This window comes from Polyodon spathula, chromosome 3 (assembly GCF_017654505.1).
Source record: "Polyodon spathula isolate WHYD16114869_AA chromosome 3, ASM1765450v1, whole genome shotgun sequence".
Classification (NCBI taxonomy): Eukaryota; Metazoa; Chordata; class Actinopteri; order Acipenseriformes; family Polyodontidae; genus Polyodon; species Polyodon spathula.
This window is the reverse complement of record NC_054536.1, coordinates 26,977,045-26,991,781: the sequence shown is the minus strand read 5'-3', so window position 1 is coordinate 26,991,781 and position 14,737 is coordinate 26,977,045. Positions and strand designations below refer to the sequence as shown.

Here is a 14,737-nt window from a genome sequence, read left to right as displayed (position 1 = left end):
TTGATATTGTATGGGCCAGTATTGATTCTTTAAAATAATATTGTAATGCAGAAGCTAATTTTACTTCTATTTAATGATGTCAGAAATGTGGATAAGAGATTCCATGGACTTGTGTTTTAAAAAGCTGCAGTAAACTTTAGATAAAGATTACTTATTATTACTAACATGTTGATTAATGCATTTGCAGATACATTTGTGTACTAAACTTGAAAATTGTTCAATTGTTATCAAACTTGGTAATGTTACTCTTTAAGAAAATCAGGATCTGGGGAGATGGGGATCAAATTGATCATATTAACTAAGTGTTCCAATTTTACATATACAGCCATGGCTAGGGATGCATGTTACTGGAACACTTGTTTAAAAGTGTTAAGCACAGTTTACACTGGGACACTTTCTCTTGGTTGTTCTGTTTAACCAGACATATACATTAAAATAGTGTGTTTTATACAAGCTTTGAGTTACTCCAATAAACGGGTGCTTTTCCCATAAAAAACAATCAATTTACACCCTGTAAAAGAAAGGCCTAGCATTCAAAGCATTTTTACAGCTGGTGCAGTGTCAATGGACTGCATACACCTCTTGTTAATATGTGTCTCCAGCTTTAATGGCCTTGGTTCCACACGTTAACCCTGAAGGCAATTGTAGAAATGGGTCATTAGGTCCCAACAAAAGAATGGCCTTGTAAGGGAGCCAGTTGACTTTAGTGTGCTTCTTCCAGAGTTTACCAGCAACAAGGATTTTCTACTTTGGAATCTCCTTTATTGCTGCTACCATTTCAAATCTTAGACATAACTGTCATTTTGTCTTTCATATTAAAGCTGACAGTTGTCCTTAAGTGTTAGTTGGATTGGTACCCAGTACATTTCAGTAGTAAACCACCACAATTCACTGTTTCAACTCTAAAAGGAAGTCCATGTGAATTTAATAAGAAGTGTTTGAATTAAGTGGCATCCATTTGGCAGTCTGGTTTGTTTTCACACCTTTTTTTCATTTGCTTAAAGAGAAATTATTGGTGCCTTCTGACTCATTTTAAAGTGGTGTTGCGGTGCATAAATAATACACTCAAGCCTTTTGGAGGATGCTGTGCAATAAAACTAAAAAGGGCTTGTATTTATTTATTTATTTTTTAATATAGAGAAAAATAGTAACATGCCCATGTTAACACGCAGCTATTTTGAGATGATTAGATATGTAGGCTATACATATTTGGCTGTTTAGCATTCATAAATGTAAAAACAACTGTGCCAATATAGAATTCAGAATGAAAAGTAAGCAATCACATGGGAACAAGCCTGCCTTCTCTTCACCTTGCTGAGATCTCTTAAAGACAAGATTTGTGTAGTCTTTCTACTTGGCTTTGGACCAGTGCCAAGGTATATAGCAAATTATATATAACCAAAGTACTGTCAGTTTCAAGGTAAACATTAATTTATTAAATAGCAAAATATCTTGCTTTTTCAAGTAGTTGTAAATACAACGTGTTTATCTTTCCAACAACATGGCGGCAGAGGTGTTTCACAAAGTCTGCGTTGAAATATGATACAAAAGAACAGTTATGGACTGTATTTTCTAATACTGGTATGTGTAGTTACATTTTCTTTTCCTCAATTGAGGACCCATCACTTAAAGAAAATATTTGGAGGCCAACTGATCTGTGCATAAGGGTTGAGGCGCCCTCCTGTTCTTACTGGTCGCTCCACTCCCACTACTTTTGCCTGTATCCGGCTTCCTCTCTTGGTGTGGAACAGTTATCTGCCTGTCGCCATTGCCCAACATAGTGGAAGTCTGTGTCTTGATGCTCCAACTGGCTACAGCCTCTTTTTCCTAGCTTAGATAATTAATGGATCTGATTAGTCCTGTCTTATGGGGTCATGTTTGTTTAACAGTTTGGACTCTGGTACCACTGTTGAATTAAAATGGGTTCTGTATACCAGACATGGCCTGTAGGTGAAGCAACATCTGCTACAGTACAATTACAGTTCCATCTAAAAATACAATTTGAGTTTTATTAAATAATTTACTTTTTGATTTAAAGCTGTCCTGTGTTGGCAATGGTAAAAGTCTCAATCAAACAGGCAAATAGCAGTAGGCTCTGACTTATCTTAATTAGGCAGGAAATCATGTTTATACCAGAAGAAAATACTTTAGTGATAATGTAGCTGTGCTGTTATTAGCAATGCTACATAACATTACCCTTCTCTTAAAAATGCTACCCTTCTCAATTATTTCTTGAACTTTTTTTCTTAAAGCTTTGTGTTTCAGAATCAACTCCAGGCCCCCTGTTTTATTTCCATAAAGAATAGGATTATATTGTAGACAATACAACGCTGAAGAAAGACCCAAGTCACTTTTCCAATTTGAACAAGGTCAGCTCTTGGGGGGAATATGACAGAATTGGTACAGTTTATATTTTGTATCATTATAGTGCAATGATGGCGGTTTCCATGATTGGTGATTTTTTTTTTTTAAGAACACTGTTTGGTTTTACCGTGATGTCTCCTGCACATTTATTTTCTAAAGATAACTCAACTCCTGTGGTTAGTACCTAGGCACATTCCTTGCAGTTAATATCTACATACCTTTGCTTTCAAACAAAGCAAAGGTATTTAGTTGTGGAAACAAAGGATGATAATAAAATGACACACATGTTTCAGATGACTGGTCTTTTAAAGATCATTCCTACTCCCTTGATATTTGTTATATCTGTCTGTAACAGCTGGGGTCTGTAGATAGCCAATGACATCATGATATTTGGAGTAACAGTATGGATGGCGCTTACCCTGCTGTGTAAGGTGACCTTGGCCGTCTGTTTAGAGGTATGCTTATTAGAGCTAATCTTATCTCTTTTATGATTTAAGCATGTATTTTGCATTTGTTTACCAGTATGATATCACTACCGGCCAATAGGAATCCTCTGTTGGTTTATTGGCTTTGTAAAGCTTTCTTTTCGCTCAAGAAATGCTTAACAAAGCTGTCACTGTTACATAACCACATAGTTTAACATTAGATGGATAGAGAATACATGTATGACCTAAATCACCCATGCATGTCTTTTTTTTCCCACTGTCGTAAATGCAAATGCATTTTATAAACAAGTTTTTTCCATTCTTTGATTTATTTGATTTTGAGTTTTCTTCTGAGCTCCTAGGGAATGTTATTGTGTGTAACATTTCAGTGTCATTTTAATATGTCATAGGATATACCTACAGATATTACTACAGGCTTAGTTACACTTTTATTTTAACAGCACGGTGACATTTGATGTAATCAAACAAAAACAAGTTATATTGAAGTGGCTCCAGCTAAGCTTGAAAGATTAGAATTGACCACTAATAATTTCTATCCCCTGTGATTTTGTGTAGAGAAATTAAATTTACTACCTCAGTTCTCACTGAGTGGTCATTTAAAAAACAAAACAAAACAAAAAAAAAACTTCAGAAATTCAGCTTTTGATGATTCAAAGTGATTCTGACATTGTCTCAAGGTCAGATATTATTGGCCTTAAGGTACACAACAACCAAGCAATGAAGACGAGCCATCATTAAAATTGCCAGAACTTCAAAGTTGAAGCATGATTCCCATTAGAGGGATGGTTTTGTGTATTAAATCACATTTCTGTTTTAATGACAGACTGTCTTTTTGTAACAATAAACAGCTGTGCTGTACTGAGTATTTCAAAGAATGTTTAATCAGTGCCAACATAAAGAGATCAAAGAAGACTACAGAGTTTTAAAGCTGACAGGAATGCCCATGTTAGCAGATAGTCAGCACTCAAATTTAAAAAGAAAAAGTGCGTCAACACAAGCTAACTTACCTGAACCATCCCAGTCAGCACTGCTTTAATGGGCAGCGCTGAGAAAACTGTTCATCAATATAAGTTATTACAGTATGCTATAGTGGAACAATTATAAGACAGAGACCATCCATTTTAGTGATGACTGTTACTACAGTAACTACAGTACTAGTCTTGTGAATGTACATTGTCAAATATGACAGTATTCTCGATTTGTATGCATTTTATATGTTTATTTGTTTTAAGTGGAACCAAGAATGTAGGAGTGGAGGCAGTTAAAAAGTAGCAAATAACAAAAACTGTGATAAATGCGCAATTATTTAATGCTAGTACTGGAAATAACATGCTCAAAAACACCACTTATAAAATTATTAGGATAGACTTCTCTCCCTTTCCAACCCCTAAATCTGTGTCAAGCGGACCTCAGAGCAAGGGAAACAAACAGTAAGTCTCCCTTACTTTTTTGTTTTGTTCATTCATAAAATAAGCAGTGTTTTTTTATCCCTTACGTAATTATTTATCAGTAAAATGTTTTTTTCCCATTTCATTGTAATCTGCATTGAAATTTACATTGGTAGGGGCTGCTTTGTACTGGAGAAATGTCAGAATTTTAACCCTGGCCTCCCATAGAATCTGACATGCTGTAAATATGTAGGCCACATAACTAGGGTGACCAGACGTCCCCATTTTCAAATTTAGATGTCTCGGTGTGCCTAGGGTGACCAGACGTCCCCATTTTCCAATTTAGATGTCTCGGTGTGCCGTCATTTCCCCCCAAAACAGTACCAGTTTGCAGCAGAGCCAGAAACCGCACCTTTTGTTAATTATTTTCATATGGGTTACTATACTAAATTAAAAGTATGCAAAGTGATAAAAATTAAAGGTAAAAATAACAAGGCTCTACCATGTGGTAGTTGACTGCAACTGGAGTTATTTGTAGAACATGAACAGTCTCAACGGATAGCGAGTAGACCTGTCTATTATATATATATATATATCTATATATATATATATATATATATATATATATATATATATTTCAGCAAAAGAGGATATATTTTAGAACTGTTTAATTTCTAGGTTGTCATAGTCTTCATTGTACATTGCTACTATAAAAAAGAAACAATAAAACTGGATTAGTGCTTGGTGTCTATGGTGCATTGAAATAGATTTGTGGATTGTAATCCTGGCAACCACGAATGTCCAAGTTAATTTAATGTTTTTTTAAGTTGTTATTTTAGATTTGGTGCAAAAAACAACACCCCCCCCCCCCCCCCCCACACACACAAAATAAGTGTGGTGTAGAGTGAAGCCTTGCGATGAAGCCACCAGGAAGGCACTGACTCGTGGGAAATAGGTAGCTCCAGTTACGTGGCCCTTCAACTCCTCAGCACACTTACATCATTACAATCAGATCAGAAATGCCATTGTTAATGAGAATTTAAAGACTAAGTAGCGGGGTTACGAAAATATATAACCAATTGTATAAATAACTTACCTGCAATTTCTCATTTCATTTATCATCCTGACACACTTAGAACTTTAAAGTCTCTTTCAAAACTCTTTTAAAAATGGCCACTCGAGTGCACTGGGGTTTGATTATGTATACATACATATACAGAGATTGAAATAAGACTCCTATTGCTATTGTATAGCAGTTTTACACATTCCAGGTTTTACAACAAGCTTGATTAGGCCCAGTGTGAACAAGTTCAGGTTTGTCTTATTAAACTTATACTACTAAAACCAAGAATGTATCAACCTGCTATGCAATGGGAGTCTTATTTCCATATATATATATATATATATATATATATATATATATATATATATATATATCTATTTTAGTTTTACTTATTCAATGTGAAACTTGTTGCTGGAGCTGAGAAACAATTCTCAAGAAACACTCAAGACATGTCGGTATCTACATCAAGCACACGTGCATGTCATGGTCAATGTTCATCCTGGCTTGATACCTTTTTTTCATCAATGTCATAGCTGAAAATTCGGTTCCACAGTAAGTTGTACTGAATGCGTCAATTCTTTCATGCTGGGCAAAAAAAATAAGTGCTCCCACCTTGCATGGTTTTATTCAGCTTATTCATTTCACTGAATATGTCTGCGAGGTAACCACGTTTTGCCAGCCACACGTCATCTTTCAGCACTTCTGCAAGTTCGGGTTTCTTATTAGCTAAGAAAGTACATAACTCTCCCTTCCAATTAAATATATGTGTAAGCGTTCTGCGTCGAGGTAGCCATCTCACTTCTGTATCCATGAGCAAGGAATGGTGCTCTGCGCCCACTTCCTTACAAATGAGTGTTACCGGTGTATTGAGAAGACTGTGAAAACCTGGTTCAATATCTTTCGCAGCAAGCACCTCTCAGTGTAAAAAGCAACATGTCCAAATAACGCGAGGTGCAATGGCTTTTATTTTTTGCACAACACCAGAATGATTTCCGGTCATTGCTGCAGCTCCATCAGTGCAGACCCCAATGCAATTAGTCCAGCTGATTTCTGCTGAAGTCGTAAAATTATCTAACAGTTTGAAAATATCGTCTGACTTTGTTGTCGTGAACTCCTTGCAAAACAAAGTCTTCCTTTATTCCCTTATTCCACACATACCGAACACAGGCGAGTAAATGAGACATTTTAGAAATGTCTGTGGATTCGAGTTGTATAGCAAAATCATTGTCATGCAGCCAGTCAATGCACTGCGAAACTATGTCTTCTGATATAAAAGCGATCCATTGTCATTTGACATTTTTGCCAGTTCCCTGGCCTTCTGCTATCCAAACATTTCCTTTACAATTTCAATGACACACAGCATTATCAACTCTTCAGCAATCATATGCGATTTTTTTGCTTTAGAAATTTTCTGTGCCACTATGTAAGATGACACTAAAAGCTTTTTTTAGTTGTGGATTTTATTACGGCTTTAATACCAAGCAGTTCCTTAGCCTTTCGCTCAAAAAATGAATGTTGCTTTCATGCTTGGTAATTAAATGTCTCTGTAATTTGGAGGGTTTCAACATTTATTGGACAGTACTTGTACACAAATTACACACCGTGGTTGAAGTATATCTCCACTTCTAGTACAAATAAACACTGAGTTCAAGTAGCCGTCTTCACATTTCCTTAATTTTGCAGGGTTAATAATGGTTTTACGTTTTTTACTCACAACACAACCTCAGCGCTTACAGTTTAACTTGTTGAAGGAAGTTCTCTATCATCATTCTGTGGGTTTTGTTGTTTTGATGCTGATGGTCGTATATAAACTGTGTCCATATCTGGTATTTATTGTGTGTGTTTCCAATCATTTTTCCTCTGCTTTGTAATCTGCCATGCTCCCACTGAAATAGCTCTATTACACCTAACTGAGAACGTGTTTATTTCTGTGCATGCTTACGATATGCTTAAGCTAGTAGGTTTCAGTGTATCATAAGCATGCCGGGAAAATAGCACATTCTCTGGTTTATTTTTGGAGGACCCCTTGAAACCTAGGAGGCACAGACCCCCGGTTGAGAACCCCTGCTGTAAATCAAAACATAACAAGAAGTGCTCTGGCTTTTCTCTTCCGCACCACATCACAGATTGTTATTGCTGTGTTACCTGTTTGACAATGTGGACAATAATCCTTACACTATCAGCGCACTAGAGTGGACATAATGAAAAGAGCTTTGAAACAGACTTGAAAGTTATAAGTGTAAAAAGTTGTCAGGATTTTAACAATAAAAAGAAAAATTACAGATGCATTATTTAAGTAAATGTATCAACATGTGGGGACGTGTAGCGCTATATTTTTTCGGAAGCCTGCTCCTTACTCTTTAATATTCATTATAGCCAGTAGCTATACTTTTCGGTTTCTACTTGAGTAAACATATGCCATTTCTACTTTAAAAAAATCCTAAAGTTGATTTGGAAGTTGATCTAAAAAATATATGTCTTTCATGCTTGTCATGTAAAGATTATTTTTATTGAGACTTTATTTTCAAGAGAAATTCAAGGATAACCAGATAAAGACAAAGAGTACAAGCTTCAATGCTAACCAAGTTCCTTTTGTATTGAAGACGGACCAGATATAAAAGCAGCATGAATATAAAGCAAATGCAAAAAAAGTTATTTGAAAGTGGAATTTCCTATTAAAAATGGCTCAGACAGCTTCATAAGGACCTTTATTTTCATCACACACTATAACCTGTATTATAGCCACACTCTAGGAATAGCAATTACATTAATTGCTAGAGGACATCTTGCCCTCTTCGCTCCATGGGCTTTAAACTTTTATGATTAACTTGTCATTTTTCAACACTTAGTGTAAAACTGACTGCAGTGCCAACAGGTTTCATAATTGCAGGTTAGTTCATGAATCACTTGAACTTTATGCCACACACTTAAGAGGCACATTACTGTTCTAATTATTTTTCCAAAACAGTTTGGGCTGCTGCTTCCTGGTACCTAATCACTTCCTGAGCTATTGGTCCCATGGTATAGTTGCAGCTAGACTATTAGGGAAAGACTGCTCTTCTGTGCCATAAGTGGTTAGGTCCCCTGAAATAGAAGCGTAAAACTATCAATTGTGAGTGTTTTTTTCTTTCATAATACTCACAAGCTTTCATAGAAAAAAAAACTAACATCCATCTAGGAAAACTTCTAAACAGTGCCCATAATAATCAATTGAATGAGCAAAATTCTGGCTATCTCAATTATAGTAAGCATGCAAGAGTGCTGTTTAATTGCAAATATACTAATTTATAAAGGGCAAACATTTAAACTAAATGTTTCTTGTAAAACTGCTCTGTACCAATCCAGAGGGAGTATTTTACATTACTTGTACAAATGGAGGAGCCAGCAAATTGATAGGATTACCCTAAATGCATAATTTTTAATTTGATTCTCCCTGGCCCGAATAAATACATCTTTCTTTCCTGTGAATGCACCTAAAAAATATATTTTTTATTAAATTACATTGTTTCGTTCTGATGAATTGAGATAAATACATTGGCTGTCTGTGATGTGCCCTTTAGTTAGGCTATATCAATTATGATGTGATAAGATTTGAACTGAAATATGCATTTTCTTTACAGCAGTTTGTTTACAGAAGATGTCTTGCAGTACGGACAGTGGTTGAAAATAATATATTGCTGTTTTGGTTCCATAATTATTTGCAGTCTTGTTTAAGTTCTAAATATTAACTGTACTTGGAAGAATTTCACTTTTTGGTTAAACTAAGAAAAAATGTCTGAAAATTGAAATCGATCATAAAGAGTAACTAAGAAAGGCCTGCTGGCAGAGAAGGCTGTAATTGGCTCATATGCCTTTTTAAGTTGGTTTTATTGTCCTAAATTAGACTGATAGTGTATTTTTTTCATTAATAATAGGTTTCGATTTAGGACACAAAGTGATACAGATACTAAGCACAACAGTCTTCATGTGGACAAAATGAGAAAAAAAGAAGTGCTTTATCATTATTTTACCATTACTTTCTTTTGTGGTATATATTATCTCTGTAATTATGTTTGAATAATTTGTTTAATGGATTTTTAGATGTTATTTCATATAACAATAGGCAGAGCCGCTGCTGAATCCTTGCAGCTTCACTCATAGTGTCTTGTTGCCTCATTAGTTCTGCTTGCAAAATTATTGTGTTAGGGCTCTCACAGTAGGCTTTCCTCAGTTTTGATTGCTGGTTAGCCAAAAGTGCTATAGGTGGGCATCCCTATAAATTGCAGTAACTGCAGGTCCGTGACCTTCTCCCGTTCCCGCCAGTACTCTGTACAACGAACAAGGTTACCACTCTGATGCGCTACGCAGTTGCTGGGCTTAGCTCTGTGTTGGGTCTGATTGCTTGCAGTCCTTCCCACAGTGTTTTGTTGTCACCTTGGTCCCTGCTTGCATTACCATTGCGAAATATGTCCGGGCTCTGACAGAAGGCTTTCCCCAGTCTTAGGTCTGTGTTGGTTTGCCTGAAGCTATATAGATGGGCATTCCTATATATTGTTTCTGCAGTAATTGTGGGTCACAGACCTGTCCCATTTCCAACCCGGTACACCTACTGAACAGCAAATGAGGTTACTGCACCGGGGTACCCGGACCTCTTACCTAGTGTACCACCGGTACAAAATGTAAGTGCTACCCACAGATGGGTTGATGTATGGACAGACAGGCACCCCCTAGATCCCCAGACTCTAAAATTACTCTTTTGCTAAATACCAAGTTTCATGACAATTGGATATGGTTCTCCAGATATATGCCAAAATATATACAATCACCTCCACTATATCAGCGGGAGGATAATAAGAGCCCTTTAATATAGTTAAATGGATGTCTTCTTCATTCACCTAATGTGTGGAATCTCATTAGTCACCAAATTGAATTTAACATGGAGCACATGGATTAGCCAGTAATTTGCACATTTTGAAAGAATCTGGGTTTACCATTTCTGTGGTTCTACAAGTTGTTAGTGATGTACATTAGAGAACATTTACCATCAAAACAACAATAGATCTGAACACCTGTTCTGCATTTAAAAACGTTAATAAATAAGTCATTTGTTTTTTATATAGTTTTTCTAGTATGTGAAGAATTAATTTTCTTGACTAGTAGTTTTTACTAAAATAAAAATTGCACAATATGATAAAAAGAAGGGGATTTCTTTGTGTCATTGGTAATTTCTAAAACTATCAGGTGACCGTTTGATACAGCTGACTTTGAACATCAAAACTGAGAACAGGAAACCATACTTCCTACCCAGCAATAGCCTGAGATGTCTCAGGGGCAAGTGCATTTCTCTTGGTCTGATAGTTATATCAGTCTCAAAAAAAATACTTCTATGAAAGTGTTTAAGGAACTTTGCATTGCAAACCCTTTTTTCTTCAAGGTAAAAAATATAGTTGGTCTCACCATTCAGAACAAAAAATAACTGTTATAATTGGTGATCATTTACAGTTGACTTACTTGATGGTTGCTGTTATAACACCACCTTTATTATTTTATGATTTTATGTTTCAGGTCGTAAAGTCTTTCACATAGTATATGCGTTATTTTATTTTGGCAAGATCTTGGTGTTGTGCTATTTGTAAAAAATAGAACTGTAATTAAAATGTATTCTTATATAACAAAAAAGCCTGTTATTTATTCCCCGTCGAGTAACAGTTGAGCCAAAGGATTACATTCTTCTTTAATAGCACCCTGGATTTAATTTAACTGTGAGTGTAAATATTTTGAAAGATTACTGTAATCTCTGGGTTAGATTACTCAGTTACTCAAATTGTGTAGCAGTGAAATAAAGATGGCTTCTGTTGCTATAGCACTGGTAAATAGGCTAACTGTTCAACATTTACCATTAGCTGTTTCAAGTCTATACAATGGGACTTACACTGCTTGGCCACTTTATTAGGACCTGTCTTCCCTATTGGATTTGGCATCGCCCTGATGTGGGGCATGTCCTCTTGGCAAACCCTGGGTCCCTTGATTACTCTGGAAGGTCTCGTGAATGATGCAGATTACTTAAACAATGTTGTGGATCAAGTCCATTCAACAATGCTGCACTTGTACCCTTGGCGATGGTTCAGCCCAGTATTAGGTACAGGTCCTAAAGTGTCCAAAAAGTGTTGACTTACATGGGTACTGCTTTTAATATTGAGTTTTTATGCAGAATGTAAATAATTTGAAATGTAGGAGGCAAATGGAGCAGATAGTATGTCCTCAGGAATATCACAGATATAAGAATATATGATTGCTGTTTGTGATGTAGACCACTGTATACGCTTTAATCTATCTGAAATTGATTGTGTCAGTCTCTGAGATGACTGCCTGTGGCATTTTTTGTGGTTCCCCCAGGATTGTATAATTCCTGGACATACAGCATGTCCACTGGAAAGAGCTGCTGCATAGAATGTGAGGGCACTAGTTGTGGGAACCCTGTTGTTACAAGCATTCATCAGCTTCAACTTTAATTTCACCACTGTGTGGGTAGCTTTACTTTTTATTTCTTAAAAGTCCATAAATCTATGACAAAATAAAGTTTCCGTGTGGTCACCACCTGTTTTCAATCACAAGTCTCTTTTTATAAACCACTAAGCCTCATGTAACCTATAACAGGTATGTGCTGCTGTTGTCTTTTGTGATATACCCCTTTATTTCTAATACATACTGTGTGTCTGGTTGTATTTCCTCACTAGGGGGCTGTGCACCTATTATGGAAGAAGGGGTAACAGAGCTGGAGTTGAGAGGAGTGTACACTAACAAGAGGCAACACTCCAAATAGGGTAAGTCAAGAGAGAGTCAACACATCATGAAATAAAAGTGAATGGCACCCTTGGCAGTGTTGCCAGGTCCGCGGTTTTCCCGTGGAATTGGGCTACTTTAAAAGATTTGAACTGTTTTCATGTTTGCAGTATTGTTTGGGATACAGCGCCAGCGTTATTATTTCAATGAAGGGATCACCGGTTAATTCAGTTGCTGGTCTGGTATGAATGTCAATTTGTCCCTTTAGGGCTTCTGTAAGCATTTGTTGATAGTGACGTGTGGATGAGCTGTACTGGGGCTTGTAGTTTTTATCAAATTTATACCAGGTGTCTTTTCTTACAAAAGCTTTAATTTTTTTTTTTTTTTATGCACAGACCTACGTGTTAATAATAAGCTTGCTTTCAGTTAAAACAAATAATTGGGCTATTTTTTAAGTGACCTTGGGCTATAAACTCTGCAGAAATCTGGCAACCCTGAACCCTGTGCTCCAGTTCTAATATTTCTTTCTCATTTTGTCCAACTGTCATAACTGTTGTTGCCGCTGCTGGTTTCCATTTGAGCCAAATTAAAAATAGTGGCTTTCTGGATATACTCTGCTTTCTTTGTCTAAATTGTGGGATTATACCTGTCCAAGCCAGGATGCTGACCATATGAATTAGTGTGTGTACCATTCAGCGTCTCTTACTGGAGACCCAGGCTTACCACTCTTCCCTAAGAGCATGTGTCTGTTGAAGTTACAGTTACTGAAAATAAATGTATAAACTATGATAAAAACTAAATTAGTATTTTGCAAAGTAGCCTATTTGTTACATTTCATAATCTGAAACTGAAAATCCATGGCTGTGTTTTATTTGAAACAAATTCTGTTTTTGGTTTATGTATATTTCCAAAAGTAAATTGGTTCTCATTGGTGAAGGTGAAATACTGGATTGGACAACATATAGATGTTTATTACTACATTGACACCTCAGTAATCTTGATTGCTGCAGTTGATGAGATGTTTGTGATGGCTCCTTTGGAACGAGAACAACAAAATATCCTTAACTACTCCACTGAAACGGAAAGTTTCTACTGTAGAAATGCCATGAGCTTAGAAGGAAAGCACAGATTTGGACAGAGTTGTCGGCCCAAGGCTACCCACACAGTCAACCACAAACAACCAAGGTTTTCTGTTCTAACAGAAACACTTTGCAAGTTGTCTGACTTACTTTTGTTGATTGTAATCGGAACTGGACTTCTGTCTGCACAGTTTGTAAAATCTAAAAGGCTGACAGTAATTTAAGGGTATTTAAAAAATACAGTTGTACTTTTGATACCTATTTAATACAGAAAAGTATTCCCAGGGGTTTTTTCAGGAAGCTTGTTATGATTTAATTACATTTTGTTATGCATGAAATTGTTCTGGGCTGCAAAAGTAACTCAAATAGTAAAGCTTTGCATAAAATTGCCAGTAATATCTCGTTGTCGCATTTCTAGAAAATCTACTGACAATGAGGTGAGAAGGTGATGTGAAAGCTTATTGCATAAAGACCCTAAGTTGGATGTAAAACATTGACCACTTTGGCTGCATTCTGTTGATATAATTCAATTTAACAGAAACTTTTTATTTGAAGAATAATGCTGTCTTCACTTTTTTTGGCACCTGTGTGTTCATTTCTGTTTCAGATTTGTTAGTCCACCTTCGAATCTAGCCCACCTAGGGGATATTCTGTTTACCCTGAAATTAAACTAATGAATAAATCACAGCTGCTGTGCAGATGCAACACATTTGTCATCAGGCATGATACTAAGTTTCAGTGTCTCTCATACAGTCTGATTGGTTTCAAGGTTAGGTTTCAGAAGGTTAACGTTCTGCCTTTTACATTATTGATGTGGCTTTGTTATTGCCTTGTTCAACCATTACATACATTTTATATTTATCTGACTTTATTTTTAGCAAGTTTGTTGAATATAAAGTTGGTTTGGTCAGACTCAGTGATAAGTAAATGCCCTACCACCCTGAGTCTGCTACAGTAAGCAGCAAAAATCTGCTGGGCAATTTCTGGTCATTCAAGGCAAGTATTATTGAAATATACCAGTGTTACAGCATAAACGACAAATACATGAACAATTTAGAAAACAATTCTAATACAATGGGGTTTATTCAATTCATCTCAATGGTGGAGCATCTAAATATGACTGTTTAAATCACTAATAGGAGACTTTATGAAAACCAACATCTCTAACAGTATGTATGAGTCATTGTAGAGTATTTTTATATTTGCAAGTGGCAGGTTGCTCATTTTTAAACAGTGACAGTAGTTAAATCTGTTACAGTATAGATCAGCTGAATAGGCCCAGTGTCTGCAAGACACGATAATATGTAATGTACAACAGCTTTCGTCTTGAGTATAAGAACAGTGTGGTAACGAAAACCAAAGGTTAATTCACCTAAATAGAATACCAAAAAAGTTAAATACTCTATATTAACTTGTTTGAATAAATAATCTTTTTTAAACATAGGTCTCGGGGGTTCATAGAATTACTTATGTACATAAAAGGTGAAACAAACAGTAAAAAACAAAAAATGCAAATAGAGACATCTTGGGATTGGCTGTCAGTGCTTGCTGGTGCAAAGGTTGAGCGTGCACTTTGTATAGGAAGCTTCCGGTGTTTCCCAAGCAGCTTCAGTTACAGATTGTTACTGTAATGTA

General features: G+C 36.1%; 1 protein-coding gene across 4 annotated transcripts in view; it reads left to right on the top strand.

Moving 5' to 3' along the window:
- Window positions 1-14,737, top strand: part of bbs9 (Bardet-Biedl syndrome 9) — a 251,413-nt gene that overhangs the window by 158,283 nt on the left and 78,393 nt on the right. For all 4 annotated transcript variants that reach the window (XM_041244853.1, XM_041244855.1, XM_041244854.1 and 1 more), the window contains one exon: window positions 11,978-12,064. In XM_041244853.1, coding sequence (XP_041100787.1) covers window positions 11,978-12,063 — 86 coding nt within the window. In that variant the 3' untranslated portion in view covers window position 12,064. The remainder of the gene's footprint in view (window positions 1-11,977; window positions 12,065-14,737) is intronic.